At 33.7% G+C, this 20,375-nt stretch overlaps 1 protein-coding gene across 9 annotated transcripts in view; it reads right to left on the bottom strand.

Moving 5' to 3' along the window:
* LOC125673127 (cyclic nucleotide-gated cation channel beta-1-like) overlaps positions 1–20,375 on the bottom strand; it is a 90,083-nt gene that overhangs the window by 19,133 nt on the left and 50,575 nt on the right. For 3 of the 9 annotated variants that reach the window (XM_056166849.1, XM_056166854.1, XM_056166877.1), the window contains 4 exons: positions 14,046–14,322; positions 8,864–8,908; positions 5,939–6,040; positions 431–591 (listed from right to left, as the gene is read on the bottom strand). In XM_056166849.1, the coding sequence (XP_056022824.1) occupies positions 431–591; positions 5,939–6,040; positions 8,864–8,908; positions 14,046–14,322 (585 nt within the window). The remainder of the gene's footprint in view (positions 1–430; positions 592–5,938; positions 6,041–8,863; positions 8,909–14,045; positions 14,323–20,375) is intronic. The other 6 variants (XM_056166868.1, XM_056166880.1, XM_056166870.1 and 3 more) reach the window with 4 other exon arrangements.

Here is a 20,375-nt window from a genome sequence, read left to right as displayed (position 1 = left end):
TCTAATGTATTCAATCTTGTCTGAGAAACAATTAAGCAGCTTCGGTAAAAACTTTGATGTTTTGATTACCACGATGTATAAAGTCAAGATTAGCTTAAAAATTTTGCTGCAGTGCAGTTTGCAAATGTTTATGCTTTGTTGAAAATTTACATTATTTCTGTGAAATATTCAGTGAAAATTTACCCCCCCCCCCCAATTTTCAGGTCAAAAAAGTGGGGTGCATATTAAATACAAATGAGTATCATATTCAGTATAATACAATATTGTGATGTCATCAATTTCAAAAGATGGTGACATATGAGTTTAAAAAAGTCAGGGTTTTCGTCTGGAAAGTAAGAACACAATCCATGAAACCGTTGTTATTATAAACTTTAAGCTCAATGTAGGAGGAAATCTATATGTGATACACAAGCCTTGTTCTAAATCCTACCTGAATTAGCTTCTGATATGGCGTCCACTTCTGACAGGGAGGAGGGGGTAGGGGGCTGGACAGTGTTTTCTTTGATCTTCTCCGTCCGGCTGGAGAACGCCCGCACCAAGTCATGGAGGTACTGACTAAGGGTACTGCTAACATTGGACAAACTGTTACTTCTGAAACAAATTAACATTTCACAATTTTATCTTAATAATAGAATAAACACAGAATATACACATACATAAGTTTGTTACTCATTAATGTAACAGTCAGACGTCGGGTTTGATTGCCGGTGACCAGTTAGTTCAGTTAGTAGCTGAGCACCTGACTAGAGATTCAACGGTTCAAATCCTGGTCTGGTCCGTTGCATTTTCTAGCGCCCTTCCTGTTACACTAAATGATAATTATCCCACATGTACATGTCAGTCAGTCATGGTATATATAGGTTGATTGTCACCTGCATGCTTGACAGATCTGACTTTTCTAAATGTAATATGATCATATTGGTGTTTTTGTCTTTGATAATTTTACAAAATGCATTGAAGGTGCTGCAGTTGTGAACAATGTGTGTATGAATACAGATGAATATATAGTGTCTATTTTGAGAGCTGGGAATTATGACAGGAATGAAAGTTGAATGTAACTATAAATAGATGCAGCATCATAAGATACATGTAGCAGAGAAGCCACAATGGTTACCATATCTATGGAGCGCCAAATTAACATAAACTCAAATAATTGAAGATATCTTCAATTATTTGAAGAGATCATCAATTCATTTGATGTGCGCAACAATTGAATTAAAGATCTCTTCAAATAATTAATGATATCTTCAATTCTGAATTATTGCGCGCATTAATTGAATTGATGAGAGCATTAATTCTTCAGCTGATTTGATGCGCGCTTTAATTGAATTAATGATCTCTTCAAATGAATTAATGATATCAACAATTGAATTGATACGCGCTACAATTCAATTGAAGAGAGCAATAATTGATATAATGCGCGCATTAAATCAATTGATGAGAGCAATAGTTGAATTGATGCGCGCATTAATTCATTTGATGAGAGCAATAATTGATTTAATGCGCGCATTAATTCAATTATTGCTCTCTTCAATTGAATTAATGATATCTTTAATTCATTTGAAGAGATCAATAATTCTTTTAGAGAGAGCAACTATATAATTAAAGATATCTTCAATTCAACATATCCACAATTGAATTAATGATATCTTTAATTGAATTGTTGCTCTCTTTAAAAGAATTGATGCGCACATTAATTCCTTATACAAAAGCATTGTAAATGATTTAAAGATATCTTCAATTGAATTAAAGAGATCATCAAATTATTTATACCGAGCTCTAAATTAATTATTGCGAGCAATATTTCTACTAAATTGATGCTCTCATCAAATGAATTGAAGAGAGCAATAATTGAATTAATGCGCGTATCAAATCTATTATTGCTCTCATTAACTGAATTAATGCGCGCATCAATTGAATTGAAGAGAGCAATAATTGAATTAATGCGCGCATTAAATAAATTATTGCTCTCATTAATTCAATTGATGCGCGCATTAACTCAATTGATGAGAGCAATAATTGAATTGAAGCGCGCATTAATTCATTTGATGAGAGCAATAATTGATTTAATGCGCGCATTAATTCAATTAAAGAGAGCAATAATTGAATTGATGATATCTTCAAATAATTGAAGATATCTTCAATTGTTTGAGTTTATGTTAATTTGGCGCTCCATACATATCACCTACCCTATACCATACTTAGTGCTGTACATATCAAGATGCATTGAGTATTCTGTTGGGCAAGTGCCCTGGGGTCATCTCAAACCCTATGTCATAGAACGATTGAGGTCCTGACCCCTAAACCACATAACGGTATATTCCTGCTGTACATATCAATCAAGATGCATTGAGTACATGTATTATGATGGGCAAGTGCCCCCAGGGGGTACTGCATCCAAACCTCCATCATTTTTTGATTGTTCAAATATCGATCTTTAAAATGCATATGGTTGAGATTTGTTGCACATTACACTTTAATGCACTAGCTGAGAACCAGGGGCGCGTTTTACAATAGAACTTAACACTTACGACCATGCAACTTTACATACTGGAATTTTCCAGTTTCTTGTTAGATCATTCACTCCAAATGCAAAATATTTTTTTAAAAAACATTTTTGAAAATTAAGCCTCAGAAAAGTTTTACTTCATTCATTTAAAGTACATGTGTAATAACTGTGTAGTAGAATTTAAGACTTGCGACTTTGTCGTATAACTGTGTAGTAGAATTTAAGACTTGCGACTTTGTCGTATAACTGTGTAGTAGAATTTAAGACTTGCGACTTTGTCGTATAACTGTGTAGTAGAATTGAAGACTTGCGACTTTGTCGTAAGTACATGTGTAATAACTGTGTAGTAGAATTGAAGACTTGCGACTTTGTCGTAAGTACATGTGTAATAACTGTGTAGTAGAATTTAAGACTTGCGACTTTGTCAGAATTTAAGACTTGCGACTTTGTCAGAATTTAAGACTTGCGACTTTGTCAGAATTTAAGACTTGCGACTTTGTCAGAATTTAAGACTTGCGACTTTGTCGTAATTGAAGACTTGCGACTTTGTCGGAATTGAAGACTTGCGACTTTGTCAGAATTGAAGACTTGCGACTTTGTCAGAATTGAAGACTTGCGACTTTGTCAGAATTGAAGACTTGCGACTTTGTCAGAATTTAAGACTTGCGACTTTGTCAGAATTTAAGACTTGCGACTTTGTCGTAACTGTGTAGTAGAATTTAAGACTTGCGACTTTGTCAGAATTTAAGACTTGCGACTTTGTCAGAATTTAAGACTTGCGACTTTGTCGTAATTTAAGACTTGCGACTTTGTCGTAATTTAAGACTTGCGACTTTGTCAGAATTTAAGACTTGCGACTTTGTCAGAATTTAAGACTTGCGACTTTGTCAGAATTTAAGACTTGCGACTTTGTCAGAATTTAAGACTTGCGACTTTGTCAGAATTTAAGACTTGCGACTTTGTCGTAATTTAAGACTTGCGACTTTGTCGTAAGTTGTTTTGTAAAACAGGCCCAGGTTTTTTGTTCATCACTTTTCCACTTCAAAGTGGAAAAGAAAATTCCGAAAACTTATTGTATATCTATATAAAAGGACACCTAGCTGACCAATCAACTCCCAAAAGATGATTTGGATACTGCACGCAATGTAAGAGGAGTTTTGGGAAACACGTTTTTATTCAACCACTTATTGCCTCCCAGGGTGAAAATCAAAATTCTGATATACTGGATCGACATAATATATAAAATGTCAATTTTTTTGGGAAGTGTATAAGTTTTTATTTCTATATTGAAGAAGAATTAGGAAATTAAAAAGAAAAACTGGGGTCACAACACTGACTTGTTACTGAGCTACAGTGTTCTAAACATGACCTTTTAGCACGTAAAATTTATTCAATTAAACTTGATTTGTCTGTAGGTGTCAGCACAACATAATAAGCAGCACAAATCAATCATTACATAAAATAGATACATATTATTATTATGTCTTCTAACACTACAGATAAAAAAAAAGTTCAATGCTTGTAATGGAAATAAATGATGACCTTTTTGCACTTGATATATGAAAAAATTCATGATATCAAATTTGAGAGTTTGAAGGGACATATTAGGAGCAATGTCATTTTTTAAAATTTCACATAATTTTCAAGGTCTTGTCTTAAAATCTAAAATGGAACTAAAAAAGGTGGGGGGGTTATAGAGACCACATTTTTTAATCATTGGCAAAAATACTGAATTTTTATACAAAATAAATTTCGAGTAAATTCATTTAAACTTTTTTAAGAATCAGTGTTCTGTTTGGAAATATATATCAACCAAATTAATAAATTACAACAGTTGAACTAGTTCCAAGTCTCAACTACTTGTATCATAAATTATAAAACTGAAATACACGTATAGAAATATAAAAATAGAAGATATATGTGTATTGGATGAAGCAGAAACTGTAATATCAAGCAGATTTAGAACTTTTTGATTAATCAATCCTTATACCACAAAATATAGTCACTGCAAAACCCCCCTTTTTTTTTGGTAATTATTTCAGATGCTGTATTTGTGTGCAGAGGTTTTGTTTACGAATTTCATGGTAGAGCAGCAGAGCACTCCTTTTCTGGTCACGGATTGTTTCAGCCATGTAAGATCAGCATTGCAGTCGTACCTATATGCATGTGCTTACTGGTATTTTTAAAATTTTTATATTAATCCCCGGTGGTCTAAAAATAGAGCGTCGCTCCACATGTGGAAGGTTGGGGTTTCAATCCTGGCCGCGACAGACCTATTTAAAAGTCGTTAAAACAGGTAGTGATCGAGAGTTCCATCGCCAAACACTCGGCATCAGGTGTGAATGTCATGGGTTCTCAGAGATGACCTTAATTAAAACAGATGCCCCGTGTCACAGTAAATGTGGCACGCTAAAGAACCCTCATCGCTCAATGGCTGTAAGCGTCGAGCATAAGCCTTAAGAAATCCTTTACTGGTTTTGGTGACGTCTCCATATGAGTAAAAAATTCTCTTAATAGGGACATTAAGCAAGATACAATCAATCAATCCAGCGATGTTATGGTGTAAAAAGATGCAACTTCATAAGTATTAATAACATGTATGTAACTTAATCATTGAGGGGATATGTTAGTTTAATTATCTTTAAATTTTTGCTGAATAGTTAATGATTTTAATAAACTAATCATGCATGTATATCTTTCAAAGTGTGTTTTTCGAGTTTCTTTTTTTCAAAAGGAAAATAAAAAACACACTTTTTGATGTTGTGTTAATATATCATTATGATACATATACAATGTACTATATGGATATTTTCTTTGAAAATATAAATATTTATTTTCAAGACAAAATGTCGCAAATTTAGAGCTTTGAAATTAAGTCCCCCCCCCATGTGGATTTTCAAACTTTGACCATCATGAAAGTACTAGCTCAGGTATCTGATTCATAAAAACATTTATTTTCACAAAAAGTCAATATCTTTATCACTATACATGTACATCTTTTGTGAAAACAAATTGACTTTCAATATTTAGTTAGATAAAGATTGCAGAAATAGTAGATGATGCCTTAGATATATCTATAATGAATTAGAATTTATTTGGATAAATAAATCAGCTAGAGAGGTATTTTTAATAAGAAATAAAGTCAATGTTATTCTTTTGTATTTATTTTGCTGAATTGCTCCAAAATACTAATGACTTAAACTTTCATGGATTTTGACCAAAATGGCTTATACTTTTGGTAATATTTAGACCCCCTGTCCTTTACAGTTGCATTCCAATCTGAATGTTACAAAAAGCAATATGTCTGATCCTTCAATCTTTTGAACCCCAAATCAATAGAGATCATCCTTATTGACTGTCAAGTTTGCATGCGAAACATGGTAACTCCAAGAGATAAGGGAAATTAATAAAGGTCCGGAAATGTTTTACTTGTGTTTGCATGGTCTTGGACTTTTGACCCCAAGTGAATGGGAACCACTCTCATCCCATGGTGACCAAAGGACAGCATTATTCCAGCTTACAACTCCACACCTAGTTAATTAAAGGGACTTTAAAAAGTCTGGAAACAGTCAATTCTATAACTTAATTTTAAAAATCAAGGAGCTAGCTATCATATAACACAGATATTGAAACTTTTAGTTATGTAACTCAGCAAAATACAACTCCATGCAAAAATTCATTTCAAAGTCTAAAACCATAGATAAAAACAGTCTGGCAAACTACGAACTCTGAAACTCAATACAGCAAAACATGGTCACAGCGAACCTCCAGGTCCAGCAAAAATCAGTTCATTATAACAAAACCTCATTATATAATAAAACACGATTATAAGGGACCTCCAGGGCCAGCAAAATCAGTTCATTGAAGCCAAACTTTGCTATATCCAATAAAATTTTAGTTATTTTCCTCTCAAATGGGAATAAATATCGATCAATACACATGAATTTGTTTTAAGCATGTTCGTTACATGATTGATTGATTCTATATTGTTTAACGTCTCTCTCAAGAATATTTCACTCACATAAAGATGTCACCATTGCCAGTGAAGGGCTGCAAAATTTAGGCCTATATGCTCGGTGCTTACGGCCTTTGATCAGGGAAGGATCTTTATCGTGCCACACCTGCTGAGACATGGGGCCTCGGTTTTTGCAGTCTCATCCGAAGGACCAACCCATATAGTCACCTCTTACGACAAGCAAGGGGGTACTGAGGACCTACTCTAACTCGGATCCCCACAAGAGGGTGTGTGTTTTACTGTATACAACTATCAGAAATAAACCCAATATCTGCAAGCATAGTGAAAATTAATTAAAAAAAACTAAATCTGTGAAAGAAGGTTGTAAGGGCCGGTACATGCCCTGGCCATATTACAGTGGGGGCATAAAAAATATAAACCCTATGTGTCTGTAGAGACTGATGCTGGTGTAGGATTTCTTACACGAAGTAAGGACTTCTACAAATTGATCCTATCATAGAGACTCTCCTGAAAGTTCTAAAGCTCAAACAGCATTTGCAATATGTTACTTGGAAATCAATATTTCTTATAATATATAATTTTGCGACCAAGAATTGTTACCCCCCCCCCCCCCAAATGGTCATCATTTGGTTACAGAGAGTCTTCATATGAAGTTTCATTGCTACTATCACGATCGATCCATCTCCACCCCATGATTTCAACTCACAATCCAAGTCACAAAGTGAACACTCAAACCAGCTGAACCACAGTGGCCATTGAATTATTTGGAAGTATTATAAAGGCAATAAAAATAACAAAGATGATAATGATCTTTTATACTGGGGTCTTGGTCTATTACACAACAAAGTTATATAAGGGAATCAGAGGAAATTCTGCAATAAATTAGTCATTAATGGCTATCTTTGATCCTAAATAAAGAGTTTGCGACCAAATAAAAATTTGTGTTCTATAATCACACATTAGGCAAATAACAATGTATCTAAGGCACCTTGCTATGATACTAGTATGTTAGCACATCTAAAAAACAAATCATCTAAACGATTGTTTCTTCATTTGTTTCACACCCCTTGCATTATCAGGTGACAGATTTTTACAGTTAAGTCAGTCCTGCTGCTTCATATGATTGTTTTCTGAATTTCGTACACTGAATATAAGGCCAAGTAAAATTAATTAGTAGATTATCATTCCCGCCCGCCCCTCGAAAATCGCCCCGCCCCGATTTTTTTTTATTTTTCAAAATTACGATTTCCGAATATTTTTATGTCCGGTCCGGTATCGTAAACGTGCTTTGTTTCACTTTGCCTTTTAGAAACCCAAATACACATGTAATTATGATTTATAAAGCCTTTTCTCAATGAGAGAAGGCATTTTCGAGGTCAAGAATACCATGGCGAAAAATAAAAAATAAAATCCTCCCACCCGCCCCATTTTTTTGTGAAGTTTAAATGATAATCTACTAATTAATTTTACTTGGCCTAATCTGATTGTTTTCTGAGTCTCGTACACTGAATATACAGTTGAACTTCAGTATCTTAAACACCAATATCTTGATTATCATTGATATGTCAAAGTGATTTGAAAGTCCCAACCACTTATTCTTTAAGTATTTTACCCTTCATATCTCGAATCCTTGGATATCTCAACGTTTATTCTCAGTCTCATCGAGTTCAAGATAAAGAGGTTTGACTGTATATTTCATTCAACCAAGGTTTCACAGACAGACAGATTAAACACCAGCGTTCCTCACATTTACTGATTCAGAAGCAAGGGCACAAAACTTTTTCTGATTCAAATGGTTAAAATCAAACCTCTCACTTTATTCCATTTATTCATATGATCAAAGATCAAAGCAAAAGAGATATTTGATTTTAATCATACTGGGTTTTTTTCCCCAAGTAAAAAATTTTTGATGAATTAGTAAAATTATGAAAAGTATTTTTTACCAAACCAATTTTCAGGCTATTCATGATAATCTGATAAATCTTAAATTATTTGCATTTCTGTTTTAATAATGGTACCGTATACAGAAACAAGAGTACCAGAAAAAGTACATAATATACCCATCACAAGCTTATGCAGGGTGGTTCTTTTTCTTAAGCCATGAGTTATAGAACTTTACTGAAGGTAGTAACAGTCATCATTGAGTTGAAATACTCTTTTTTGCACTCTATGAATAAAAAAGTCCTAGCTTAAAAACTGTGACAGGAGGTTGATAGACAAATCAAAAGCTTTGAGTGTAAAATGCTCAAAGTACCCTAAATTGATTAGGTTCAACAACCTGTAAAGAAAATTTGAAAATTGTTCAGAATCAAAAATTCTTGCCACATGCACATCTTCAAAATCCACAAAAACACCCTGTAAAATAAGAAGGTACTTACTTGAAAACGGTGTGGGAGAAGACAGATGGACAAATTATGTTCTCTCTGCAATATTTTGTCAAAATAGACTGACTAGGTTCAATAACCTGTATTTTTCCCAAAAAATTGAAATACTAATTGCCATATATATACACATCCTCAATACCCTTACAAACACTCTGTAAAATAAGTAGGTCGATCTCGCTTGAAAACTGTGAGTGGAGTTAGATGGACAAATCACATACACCTCATATAACATTAAATTTCAAATAAAGGGGCAAAACTCCTGCAAAAGAGGTAGAAATAGATCAAAATTGCAACATGATCTTAAGAGTGATCCACAAAGAAGCTACATAGCTTGATATGTGAATTCAAAGAGAAATGAAAATAGAAACAGAAAACTCCAAAAAACGGATGGATGTACAGACATCGCTGCACCATATAGTCTAGTCAATCTAGCAAATCACCTCAAAGTAATTGCAACAGAAACAAACTCGACGGAATTTAATAAACAAAAGCGTGATTAACAACATACAAAAAATCGGACAAAATCAGACAATGGGAAATATTTAAAATTTAGACTTAAATGTTTTAGTAAACCATCGATATTTTGTGGTGTTTACGGCATGTCGTACACATAAAGGGGAGTAACTTAACTGTGACAGTCTTCGGAATAAAGTTATACACGACGATCTAAAGTGCATGTAATAAAAAACGCGATTAAACAGCTTTACAGTTGTATTAAAAAGGTGATTTTAAGACCTTCTATATACATACAATATTGCTCAGCATCTCATATTCTTTGTCGACTTCCATTCCCGGGGAACTTTCGCGAATAAAGCTTCAAAATATTTTGTTTGACCCTCTACTGAATTAATTTTAATTATAAAACACAATATTTACTTTAGAAGTTATGAATAATCAATTATAAATGAAATCTTAAAGAATTAGTGTCAATTTACAAGGGGGAATTACGGTTGTTAAAAAAGAAAGTATGGAAAGCCATTCGGGTTAAAAGTTTCAGTTATTTTGTATCTTCATAATTTGAGCAAACGTTTTGTATTAAAAACTTTTATAAAACTAAGTAAGTAAAGTATTTTTGCTTTTCTTTTTCAAATTCAGGTTTGGGGAGTCATTCATGGGTAATAATAATGATAATAAAACATTGATAATATAAATAATAAAAATCAATGTAAGTAAACACTTGCGCATAGTATCATGATTTGATGTAAAATCGAGTAGTTACTCTTTCTAATTAGTCTTGGGCTCACGACCTGCGGAACCATATCTCCTAGCAGCATGCGAACAGCGCGCAAGACCGCCCGGCCATCTATTCAAGACAAAACTTGTTTTCGATGACGATGGAATTCTCGCCACGCTGGTACACGATCATTGAGAATGGAAATGGGATACAGTTATTTATCGTAAATTTTAGAGGATCATACAAAATGCACATTGTGTTTGAAATGTCTATATATAAAGCACAGAAATAGCAACGAACTCTGAAATAAACATGACTGCCCTAAGGGACGAAATCAATGTCGGATGAAAATTTAATTTCAATTAGTTAGGGGGAGGGGAATAAAAACTTCCGCAAGTTTCTGTCATCCGACATCGATTACACTTTAGTGGAAAAAGGAAAAAGACAAGCGACTGTTGAATATTACCACATAATATTTAAAACATATTAATGAAGATTTAATGTACAGTGACTTTCATTTGTGAATAAACAGTAGAAAAGGTATACAGAGTGTTATTTATAATCGTAGGTTTCTTTTCTTGTTATTCGATTAGTTTCAACATTTGTCATATTAAGTTTTAAAGGGGGGGTTCTTGGTGAAAACTATGTGAACTTAGTTTATTGTGAGACATTGAATTTTTAATCTTGCCCCTAATATAAGTGAAGAATATCGTTAAAACCAGACGTCTTTTTAGGAAACGAAGTTTGTCAATCCTTTCCCTTTCTACATGCATTCACAGGATGCGACACAACGTCAAGAATGTTCGGCATCGGAACAGGTCCTGTATAGTCAAAATGTAGACAAATCGCGAAAAAATTCTGTATATGATTAGTTTTTAAATGGAGGCAGGCTACTGACAAACAAGTTGATGGTGAAGGGGTTTCAACTGTTTCGTTTAAAGTCAGCATTTCGCGAATTATATGGTCGTTATAACAATCTACTTTGCTAATACAACCTATCATTGGGTCAAATCTGCCTGACTTGTTTCATATAGATTGTTAGGCCGTTTTTGGCACAATGATATTGAATAAGGGTAACTCCGTTTGCCTTATTAGGTCACCTGAATCATTCAGGTGACCTATTGCTATCTGTTTTTGTCCGTCGTTGTTCGTCGTGCGTTAACATTTGAACATTTTCAGCTTCTTCTCTGAAACCCCTGAACCAATTTCAACCAATTTTGGTATATAGCATCTGTGGGTGGAGGGGAACAAAAATTGTGAAATTCGTAGTCCCTGCCCCCCTGGGGCCTGAGGGGTGGGGCAAAAACCATCAAAATGAGTGTAATTTTAAAAAATCTTCTTCTTTACTCCTGGACATCAAGAAGCCAAACTGTGGGCATAATTATAATGAGTGTTGAGCCCTCTACCAAAATTGTGAAATTCATGGCCCCTGGGGCAGGGGTTCTTGTGTTAGGGTGGGGCTCTATTGGTCATATAGTGAAAATGTAGAAATTCTTTGAAAATCTTCTTATATTGGTTTTATCTAAGGAGTAAATAACCCTTTTCTTTATGATGTCTCAGACCTAGGTTTTTTAAAAAGGATTATTGATTGAACATAAAAATGACACATGTACTTCATGACCACATAGCTATTCAATGTTTCTTCCATCCAAAAGTAAAATTCTTATATTTAAACACAAACCTAATTCAAACATTGGAAGGTTGTTACATGATACTCAGGTGACCTATAAGGCCCCTGGGCCTCTTGTTAAGATATAGAGCTCACAGCGGGTGTAACCGGTCAACAGGGGGTGCTTACTCCTTATAGCCCATAGGCATCTGATCCCACTTCTGGTATATCCAGGGGTCCGTGTTTGCCCACCTCTCTATTTTGTATTGCTTATAGGAGTTACGAGATGGATCACTGTTCGTTATCTTCACCTTCCTATATGAGGATTTCATAGAGAAAAAGATATATTCTGGTGTCGATGTCATAACGACTTTGTACGATGGAATACCATAGAGACACTTATAGGAGATTTGCTATGTGAAAAATTGTCTAACACAATATCATTTTTATAAGTTCAGTCATTGCCACTAACTACTAACTACAGCTGCAGAAAAGGAGCACTGCAAGAATTTTTTAAGTCATAGAATGGACTAAAGAAATGATTAATTTGGATCCTTCTAATTGGGGCTTATCACTGCTTTCAGCAATTCTTGTATCCATTAAAACTAAATTGCAAGTCGCACCAGATAAACTTTTGAACGTTTTTCGCTGTAAATGCAAGGCAAATTGTGACACTAGCCGTTGTACTTGTAAAAACATGGACTGAACTGTACTGCAATTACTCAAATGATCACTTAATTATATAATTATCAGGCATGTAGCAATAATGGCTCTACACCTTTTATCATTACATGCAAAGTTGATAAATTTTTACGTACAGAGGTCGATTTTTAGACAGATTGGTTGCCCTCCCTCCTCTTTTTTTTTTTTTTTTTTAAATAGCATTGTCGTGAACTGTACACAGTGGAAGTGTAAAATTGAACTGAGAGAACAACCTTAGCCCCCCCCCCCCCCCCCCCCCCCAACACCATCAAGGATTTTTATAACTTTGGATTAAAATTTACTTGTCAATTTTCAGGCAATATTGTGAAATTATCTTCACCCCCCCCCCTTTTTTTTTTATACGATGCTGTGTGCCTGATTCATTTTGCTTTTTATTCTGTGTCCATTGTTTTTAAAACAGATTACTCCTGAAATTCTCGGTATTAATTGCACAATCATTTGGATAGAACTAAACATCAAATACGGCTATAAACCCCCCCCCCCCTTCCCAAACTCTAGAACTTGACTAAGTGCATGTATTAAAGATTTCTTTATAAAATCGAAGAAACTGAACCTTGTTCCGTCATAGATGTAGTACAAACTGTTAAAACTCAGCTTAATAAAGAATTTGGTAACGTAAGCTTTACTATACACTGTTTGTTTTAAAATACTACATGTATTTATGTGAAACATAGGACCGGAATGGTAAGCGCGCCTCCAACTTCCGATGTAAGGGGAGTATCTGCAAAAATGTAGGTCATCTTTTACAGACCATTTTTGAAGGGGCACTTGTTTTGTGTTAACAGTTTATTTTAATGTATAAATCTTCATGTGGTAACTCATATATGCCTAATGGACAGGAAAAAGTATTTTCTTCCAAAATCCAGTTTTTAATGATTTTTGTTGGAAAATGAAGATTTCAGCCCAAAATTCGGCAAGGGAAAATAAATTTTGGTGCAGAAAAGATAAGTTGTGCATTTGGACGTTTTATTCTTAAATTTATAAGATCAATGCCATCTCTTCTATAAAACAGTCATTTCCTATCATTTCCAGTTTTTCACTATTTTTGTTTTAGAAAAAGGTAGGTTTTCCTACCTAAAATGGTATTTTTCATATATATTGCCAATAATCTATACATCTTACTTGTTGAGCAGTTTTTAAAATAAATCCTAACTTCAATTTTTTATTTGTAGACTCAAATGTATGACAAAATGTGGGTTTTTTTTCTTAAAATTTCAATCTTTAACAATTATATTAAAAAAAGCAAGATTTTACCCATAAATTACAGTCAAGGAAAGAATATATTCTGCTGTAAAAAAAATTAATCGAACATTTCCAGGTTGAAATTTGAGATATGAAACTTATTTTCACTGTATGTTACATAAAATGGATATTTTCTTCAATTTCCAGTTTTTAGCGATTTTCATGAAAAAACAGATCCTTTTACCCCAAAATTCCAATTTTCCCATGGAAATACAAAAGCCGATTTTTAATATGTTGTTTGAATGTGTTTTCTTGCATGAATAATCAAAACTTCATTTCTGTTGCAATTAGTTTGAAGTTTTGCTCATTTTTGAGCTAGATTGACTAGACTAATAATCATGTCGTGTCTAAATCAGGCATAAAAAAAGTGGTAATTAAAATGTTGCTAGAAAAATGGGGGTTCTTGGAAGGGGGAGAGATTTTCTTACCTTGTGTCTGAAAAATCTCCATAAGATGATCTCCGTGACTGCAATTTGGCAAGTTCACTCCAGGCTGAGTTAATGCTAAGCAGACCAGGGCTGGGCGGAGGTTGAAGGTCAAACTTGGAGTTTCCATAGTAACTAGGGGTAGCTGGTGGCAGTTTAACATCTGTAGCAGAATTGTAAAGGAAGGCATCAGTATTTCCATTAGGAGCCGCTGGGGAGAATTGGTTTAACAAGTCAGTCTCACTGATTAAGTAGGTAGGCTCACTGGGGCGACGCAATTCTAAAAATAATTTATGTTTTCTTTATTAAGCAAAATACATAACTGCGCTGATTTAAGAAGGAGTACTACATCGTCATAATGGCCGACTTCTTTTTAAAACATGACTGAAAATATAAATATTTAACAATATTTGTCTATTCCGTTTCAATTTAAATGCCTAACTGAGTAGCTCAGTAGGTCGTCACATCGACTGCTGAACTGTAGATCGCAGGTCGGAGTCCACCAGGGGTTTTAAGTTTTTTCAGATTATTTTCTACTAAAATTGCATTTTTTTTTTTTTACTAAATAAAGCGAAATTTCAAAATATTGTTGTACATATATATATATATATATATATATATATAGGCCTCCACTTTTCATCCACATCAAATTTCTCTGGTGTAGCAATTTTCCTCCTTAAAAGCTTTTAGTTTCCATTTATAACTGATCATTGAGGACCTATCTACAGCATGAATAGCCAATTGTAGCAAATTTCCATCTCAATTACTATTGATTCAATCATACTCTCCTCTTCTTCAAAAAAATGTGTAGTCCCTTCCATCAAATTACACAGAAAATGATTTTAAACTTCTTATTTGACATCACTTCTCCAGTGATTTCTTTTCCTGATGGACTGATAATATAATGTTAGTTTTAGTTTATTTAAGATTTTAAACACAGAAAATGATTTAAACTTCTTGTCTCATCACCCATTCAGTGATTTTTTTCCTGATGGACTGATAATATAATGTTAGTTTTAGTTTATTTAAGATTTTAAACACAGAAAATGATTTAAACTTCTTGTCTCATCACCCATTCAGTGATTTTTTTCCTGATGGACTGATAATTAATGTTAGTTTTAGTTTATTTTAAAAGATTTTAAACACAGAAAATGATTTTAAACTTCTTATTTCATCACTCTGCCAGTGATTTCTTTTCCTTGGGTTGTTAAATTAATATCAAATGATGCTTAATTAAATATAAGTTTATTTCTGTTATAAATTGGAATTGATTTTAACAAGTTTTGAAATGATTTGATGAATAGCAAATATATTGATTGCACATTAATAATTCTATAAATAAGCAAATCAAAAACCATCTGCTGAAATGTCGTCACTTTGGTTGACTTTGGGTGACAACATGTCACCTTTTGAAACTAAACTTTATTTTGGAGTGATACATCTTATGAAAATATCATATGTTAAATGTTTTGGTGAGAAGGATTTGGAAAGTTTGCACGTGATATTTTGTATCATAAGATGGTAAATATTCAAATTGGTGTGCATTTTTACCAAAGTACTATCGAGCTGCAAGATAATATGAAACTTGTGAAAATTGCTAATCTCAATTATATATGTCTCTGGTAAAACTTGAATAATACAACCACATTTTTAAACTCAAAATTTAACACCCCTATATGAAAAAAACATTGAGAAGAAAAAATTCCAGAGAGCAGAAATCTAGAGAACATTTTGTGGTAAAAATCATCGATATTTGATACGAGGCCATTCTTCATGGTTCAATGGGCCAATCGACTTCTTTATCAGAAAAATTAAAGGAAAGTGATAGCTTTTCTATTAACGGCATCACACAAGTCAAAAAATAATCTATCATGTCACTTACAAATTGCAAAAAGATGGCAATCGTATTATTTTCCAGTAATTTGTTTCAGTGACTTTGTTGCAAATTAATTTTCTAAAACAAATTGTATAGACGAAACTTGGAAAAACTTGTTAACATTGAAGAAACTGGAATGCAGACTCGAATTTCACACCTATAAGTCCAAGTAATCTTGTAGCTGTGGATTTATTAGTATAAAAATAATGAGACAGCCTAGCTTCCTTTCTAAGCTACTTATGGAGTCTAGTTACACTCCACTTGCCTGTTTTTCCTGTAGATTCCTGTATTTGTATGCAAATACTTGATATCACTAAATGACTCGTACATGTCAAATAGCGAGAACATTCGCGATGAGTGCTCTGCATGTTGATTAAGCGTTTTTACATGTATCTTAGCAATAAAAAATATAAGCGAGTAATTTTATTTTGCGAGTGATGCTTCTTGCGAATTACGCTATAATAAATTTCTTGCGTATATTTAAGAATCTACAGTATGAAAGGTGAAGATAACGAATGATCAATCTCATAACTCCTATAAGCAATACAAAATAGATAGTTGGGCAAACACGGACCCCTGGACACACCAGAGGTGGGATCAGGTGCCTATAGGAGGAGTAAGCATGCATCCCCTGTCAACCGGTCACACCCACCGTGAGCCCTATATCTTGATCAGGTAAATGGAGAAATCCATAGTCAAAATGAGTGTGCCAAAAATGGCCTAACAATTGGAATGAAACACGTCAGACAGCATTTGACCCAATGATAGGTTGTATTGACGAACTAGATCATTAAAACGACCATAGAATTTGCGAAATGCTGACTTCAATCGAGACTGTTATTGAAACCCCTGTACCATCAACTTTTTTGTCAGTAGCTAGCCGCGATTTAAAAACTGACTATATGCAGAACAAGCTCTTGCGTATTGAATCAGTTGAAAGATATAAACATCATATGCAGGTGATAATGGAATATTGCTACATAAATATGGGAAGCTGATGATGGAAATCGAAGCTGAAATCATCCCGTTTGTCACACAGTTGAGTTGTCAGTTTGCCGTTACTGTCTACTTTCAATAAAATATCTAAGTATGAAGCAGAATTGGACAACTCTGTGGTGTCTTTTATTTCGAGCTCACAGGGATATATCGAATCAACACATGAATGAAAGTTATTATTGTTAATAGACAAAACGTCGTCTATATCTAAATGTTGAACTGAAGGCCACAGCAAGAGATTTTTTCAAGAGAAGTTTTTGAATAAATTCTGCTTCATATAAATATAGAAATAGGTCAGCTAACAAAGGAACACAATTCGTGTCCATGGGAATTCCAACAGACTGTTGGAAGACCTTAATCACCAAAAGACCACGAAGATATTGTCAGTGAGGAACTCTAGCATATTTTGTATTTCAACTTAATTTAGAATACTTGTATCTAGCTGACACCCCTGCCTTAATTAATTGAACTATGCAGCATTTTATGTTATATAACCTTTGATCTCCAAAAACATGATTAAAAATTGAAAGCATTTTAATTTGATATATTTATATATAAGAAAAAAATAAGCACAAATGCATACATTCTGAAATATGCAACATCATGCAATTTAATTATGACATCACAATACCTAGTAAGTGCAAATCATTTTATTGACAATTACAAGATTTTCTAAACCATTCAAATTTTCCAGTATAACTTGAATTACAATGTGATGATATGTAGTCCTATGTTCACCGTTTGTTCAGCCTTTGTTCCCTGTTCACCATTCACAAAGCATTCATTATTCGCTCACAATGTGCTTACTTTATAAGAATTTACTAGGTCTTGCATGCTATTCTCATCAGATACATAGAAATCTTTAAAAAAAATTATTACAATTTCCAATGATTTTCTAAAACCTATGGGGTATTGGTGTCAGTGATCAGGAACTGCAGAGGCAAGGAAACTGATAAACAGTGAAATTCATAAGTACATCTGTAATCAACAGTGTTGCACGTACTGGGGCAGATCCATCCAGGAATCTTTTTAAAGGGAGGTGGGTTATCTCCCATTAATTTTGGTTTTCAAAAGGGGAGGGGGGTGTTCAACTTCAAAATGCGTTATTTTTACCTTTTCTTAACAAAATTGTCAGCTGGAGTTTATTTCAATGATATAATTTTGACAAATGTATTAATAATATTGTTTATCACTTAAGTACATGCATCTATATTTCCTTGTTATACTAAACATTGATATTGAAATATAATGAAGTACATGTACTTATTTGTTTGATCTCCAGAATTTAATACATAGGGCCATTTGCTAGTGTGACACTGCATTTAGAAAAAGTCATACCATCATGCTGTCATTGCACCAACATAATTTCAAGCAAACACGATTTCATTGACAAGCATAAACATTTGTATGTATAATAGTCACTCATATTTGTTTGTATGTTGTCTCACATCCCATTAAAAAGATTTTCATTCAGGTACAGAATTTTAAGTCACGAGACTCTAATTTTGACCTATGCATCAGGTGTTCATGCTGAACCGTAGCGGCCGGTTCTTTAATGTGTCGATCATATCCGACCATGAAACAGGACCTCAGTTTTCAAGGTCGTAACTTAAAGGCTCTTGACTTTCACTTCTAAAGCTGGGTGCCACGCAAAAGAACAGCGACTACCAATGTTAACGTCTTTAACTATAGGTTTAAATCACAGGGGCTAAGCCCGTTTTGGGCCCGAACCCTGTGATACCATAAATATAGATATATACTATATTTATGGTATCACAGAGTTCGGGCCCAAAACGGGCTTAGCCCCTGTGGTTTAAATCAATGCAGTGCTGGGATCAAGCCCAGTCCTCCCAGTTAATTTGTGTATACCTAGAAAAGATGGTTTTGAACACAAACAATTTTTGTATTTTATCTGCAAAATCTGGAATATTTCATCCCCCCCCCTGCAATGACAGTCATTTCAAAGACATATAGGTGACAGTCCACAGAATCACTAAAACATTTTCAAGAGATCATTGAGAGTTTGAATTTTTAACAGTTGGCTATAAATCTGGAAATTGGCAATCTGATCAATATATTTTAAATAGCAGTCATTGTTCAGTATCGCTACTTGTTTCTTTTGCAATTTAAGAAGTAGATGAGCAAAAATAGTTGTCAAATATATTGACATTGTGACAAAATCAGGTTCAATTCTTATAATTTGATGATGACAGCTGAAAATTGACATTTCTCTTAGTTAAATTCTTCTTAAAATCATCGTCATTACGTAAACATCTCACAATCACTGCATCAGAATTAATGTCCATGTTTCATACCTTACTCAGAGCTATAAACGTATTCATCTTAATTGCTTTAATTAACTCCTACTGTGACATGCAGGATATCACCAGTGAAGATCGAGCCACAAGTACAAACACGTCCCAATCAACAGTACACATATTGGCTGTAATCAAGTATTATTATTCTAGACTGAATGTTTTTAAACAATCTAATTAAAATCAGACTTCTTAGATCTGCGACGTCCATTCTGCATAAGAAGTACACGGCATGGATCTAAGAAGTTTGATTTTAATTAGGTTGGTTTTTAAATGAATTCAATTATTTACTACTAGTAACGTATATATACATGTAGCAATCTGTTGAAATTGGGGAAAAATTTTGAGCGATGCTATACTATTAAGAAAAAGTCACATTAATGTTTTTTACCCATTTACCTGTAATCATTATTGTGCTTATAATTGTTACTCTGAATTGAATTTCCTTTTTTTTTTTAATTTTCTTAGTATTCGGTCCAGGGTAAATTAATTTCCAGCTTGATTGACAGCTAGCACAGACAATACATATGTCCAATTTCAAGAGTGAAATGTAATACAACAGGTATAAAGAACTCCAGATTTTAATATTAAGAGATCAAGAACTGTGAGAGCTAGATGGAAAGTTTAAAAAATGAAGAGTAAATATGCTAGTGAAAAAGATGAAAAATATTGAAACCAGGTGTTACTCACTTCAGCCGATTTCTCGAAAGAAACTTAAGGTGAAACTTGGACAATACTCAAATTTTGACTGCTCAAATAAAAGAAAACTCAAACACTGGATAATGGAGGGGGGGGGGGGGGGCATGTCTTTTATTTTTTTTTTTATAAACACACACACTGCATATCATTTCATGTACATTTGTACTAGTATGTGGTGGCTATACATTTTTGTAAGTCCTTTATAATCCTTAAGTTGAAATGCGACCAATCAAAATTCCATTAAGCTAATTGATGGGAGAATTGCATGTTCCACTTGCCTGCAATTAATGTGGTTAAGATCTGAGAATTAAATATTAGACATCTTTGTCAACATGGCATTGCTAATTGCCAATCAATTTTCAGCCCAACTATACAGCTTAATTCTTTATAATAGTTAAATTGAAATCTTCAAGCCATAATGCATCAATGAAAATGATTTTCCTCAAC

This window comes from Ostrea edulis, chromosome 1 (genome assembly GCF_947568905.1).
Source record: "Ostrea edulis chromosome 1, xbOstEdul1.1, whole genome shotgun sequence".
In the NCBI taxonomy this organism is placed as follows: domain Eukaryota; kingdom Metazoa; phylum Mollusca; class Bivalvia; order Ostreida; family Ostreidae; genus Ostrea; species Ostrea edulis.
This window is presented reverse-complemented; position numbering and strand designations above follow the sequence as displayed.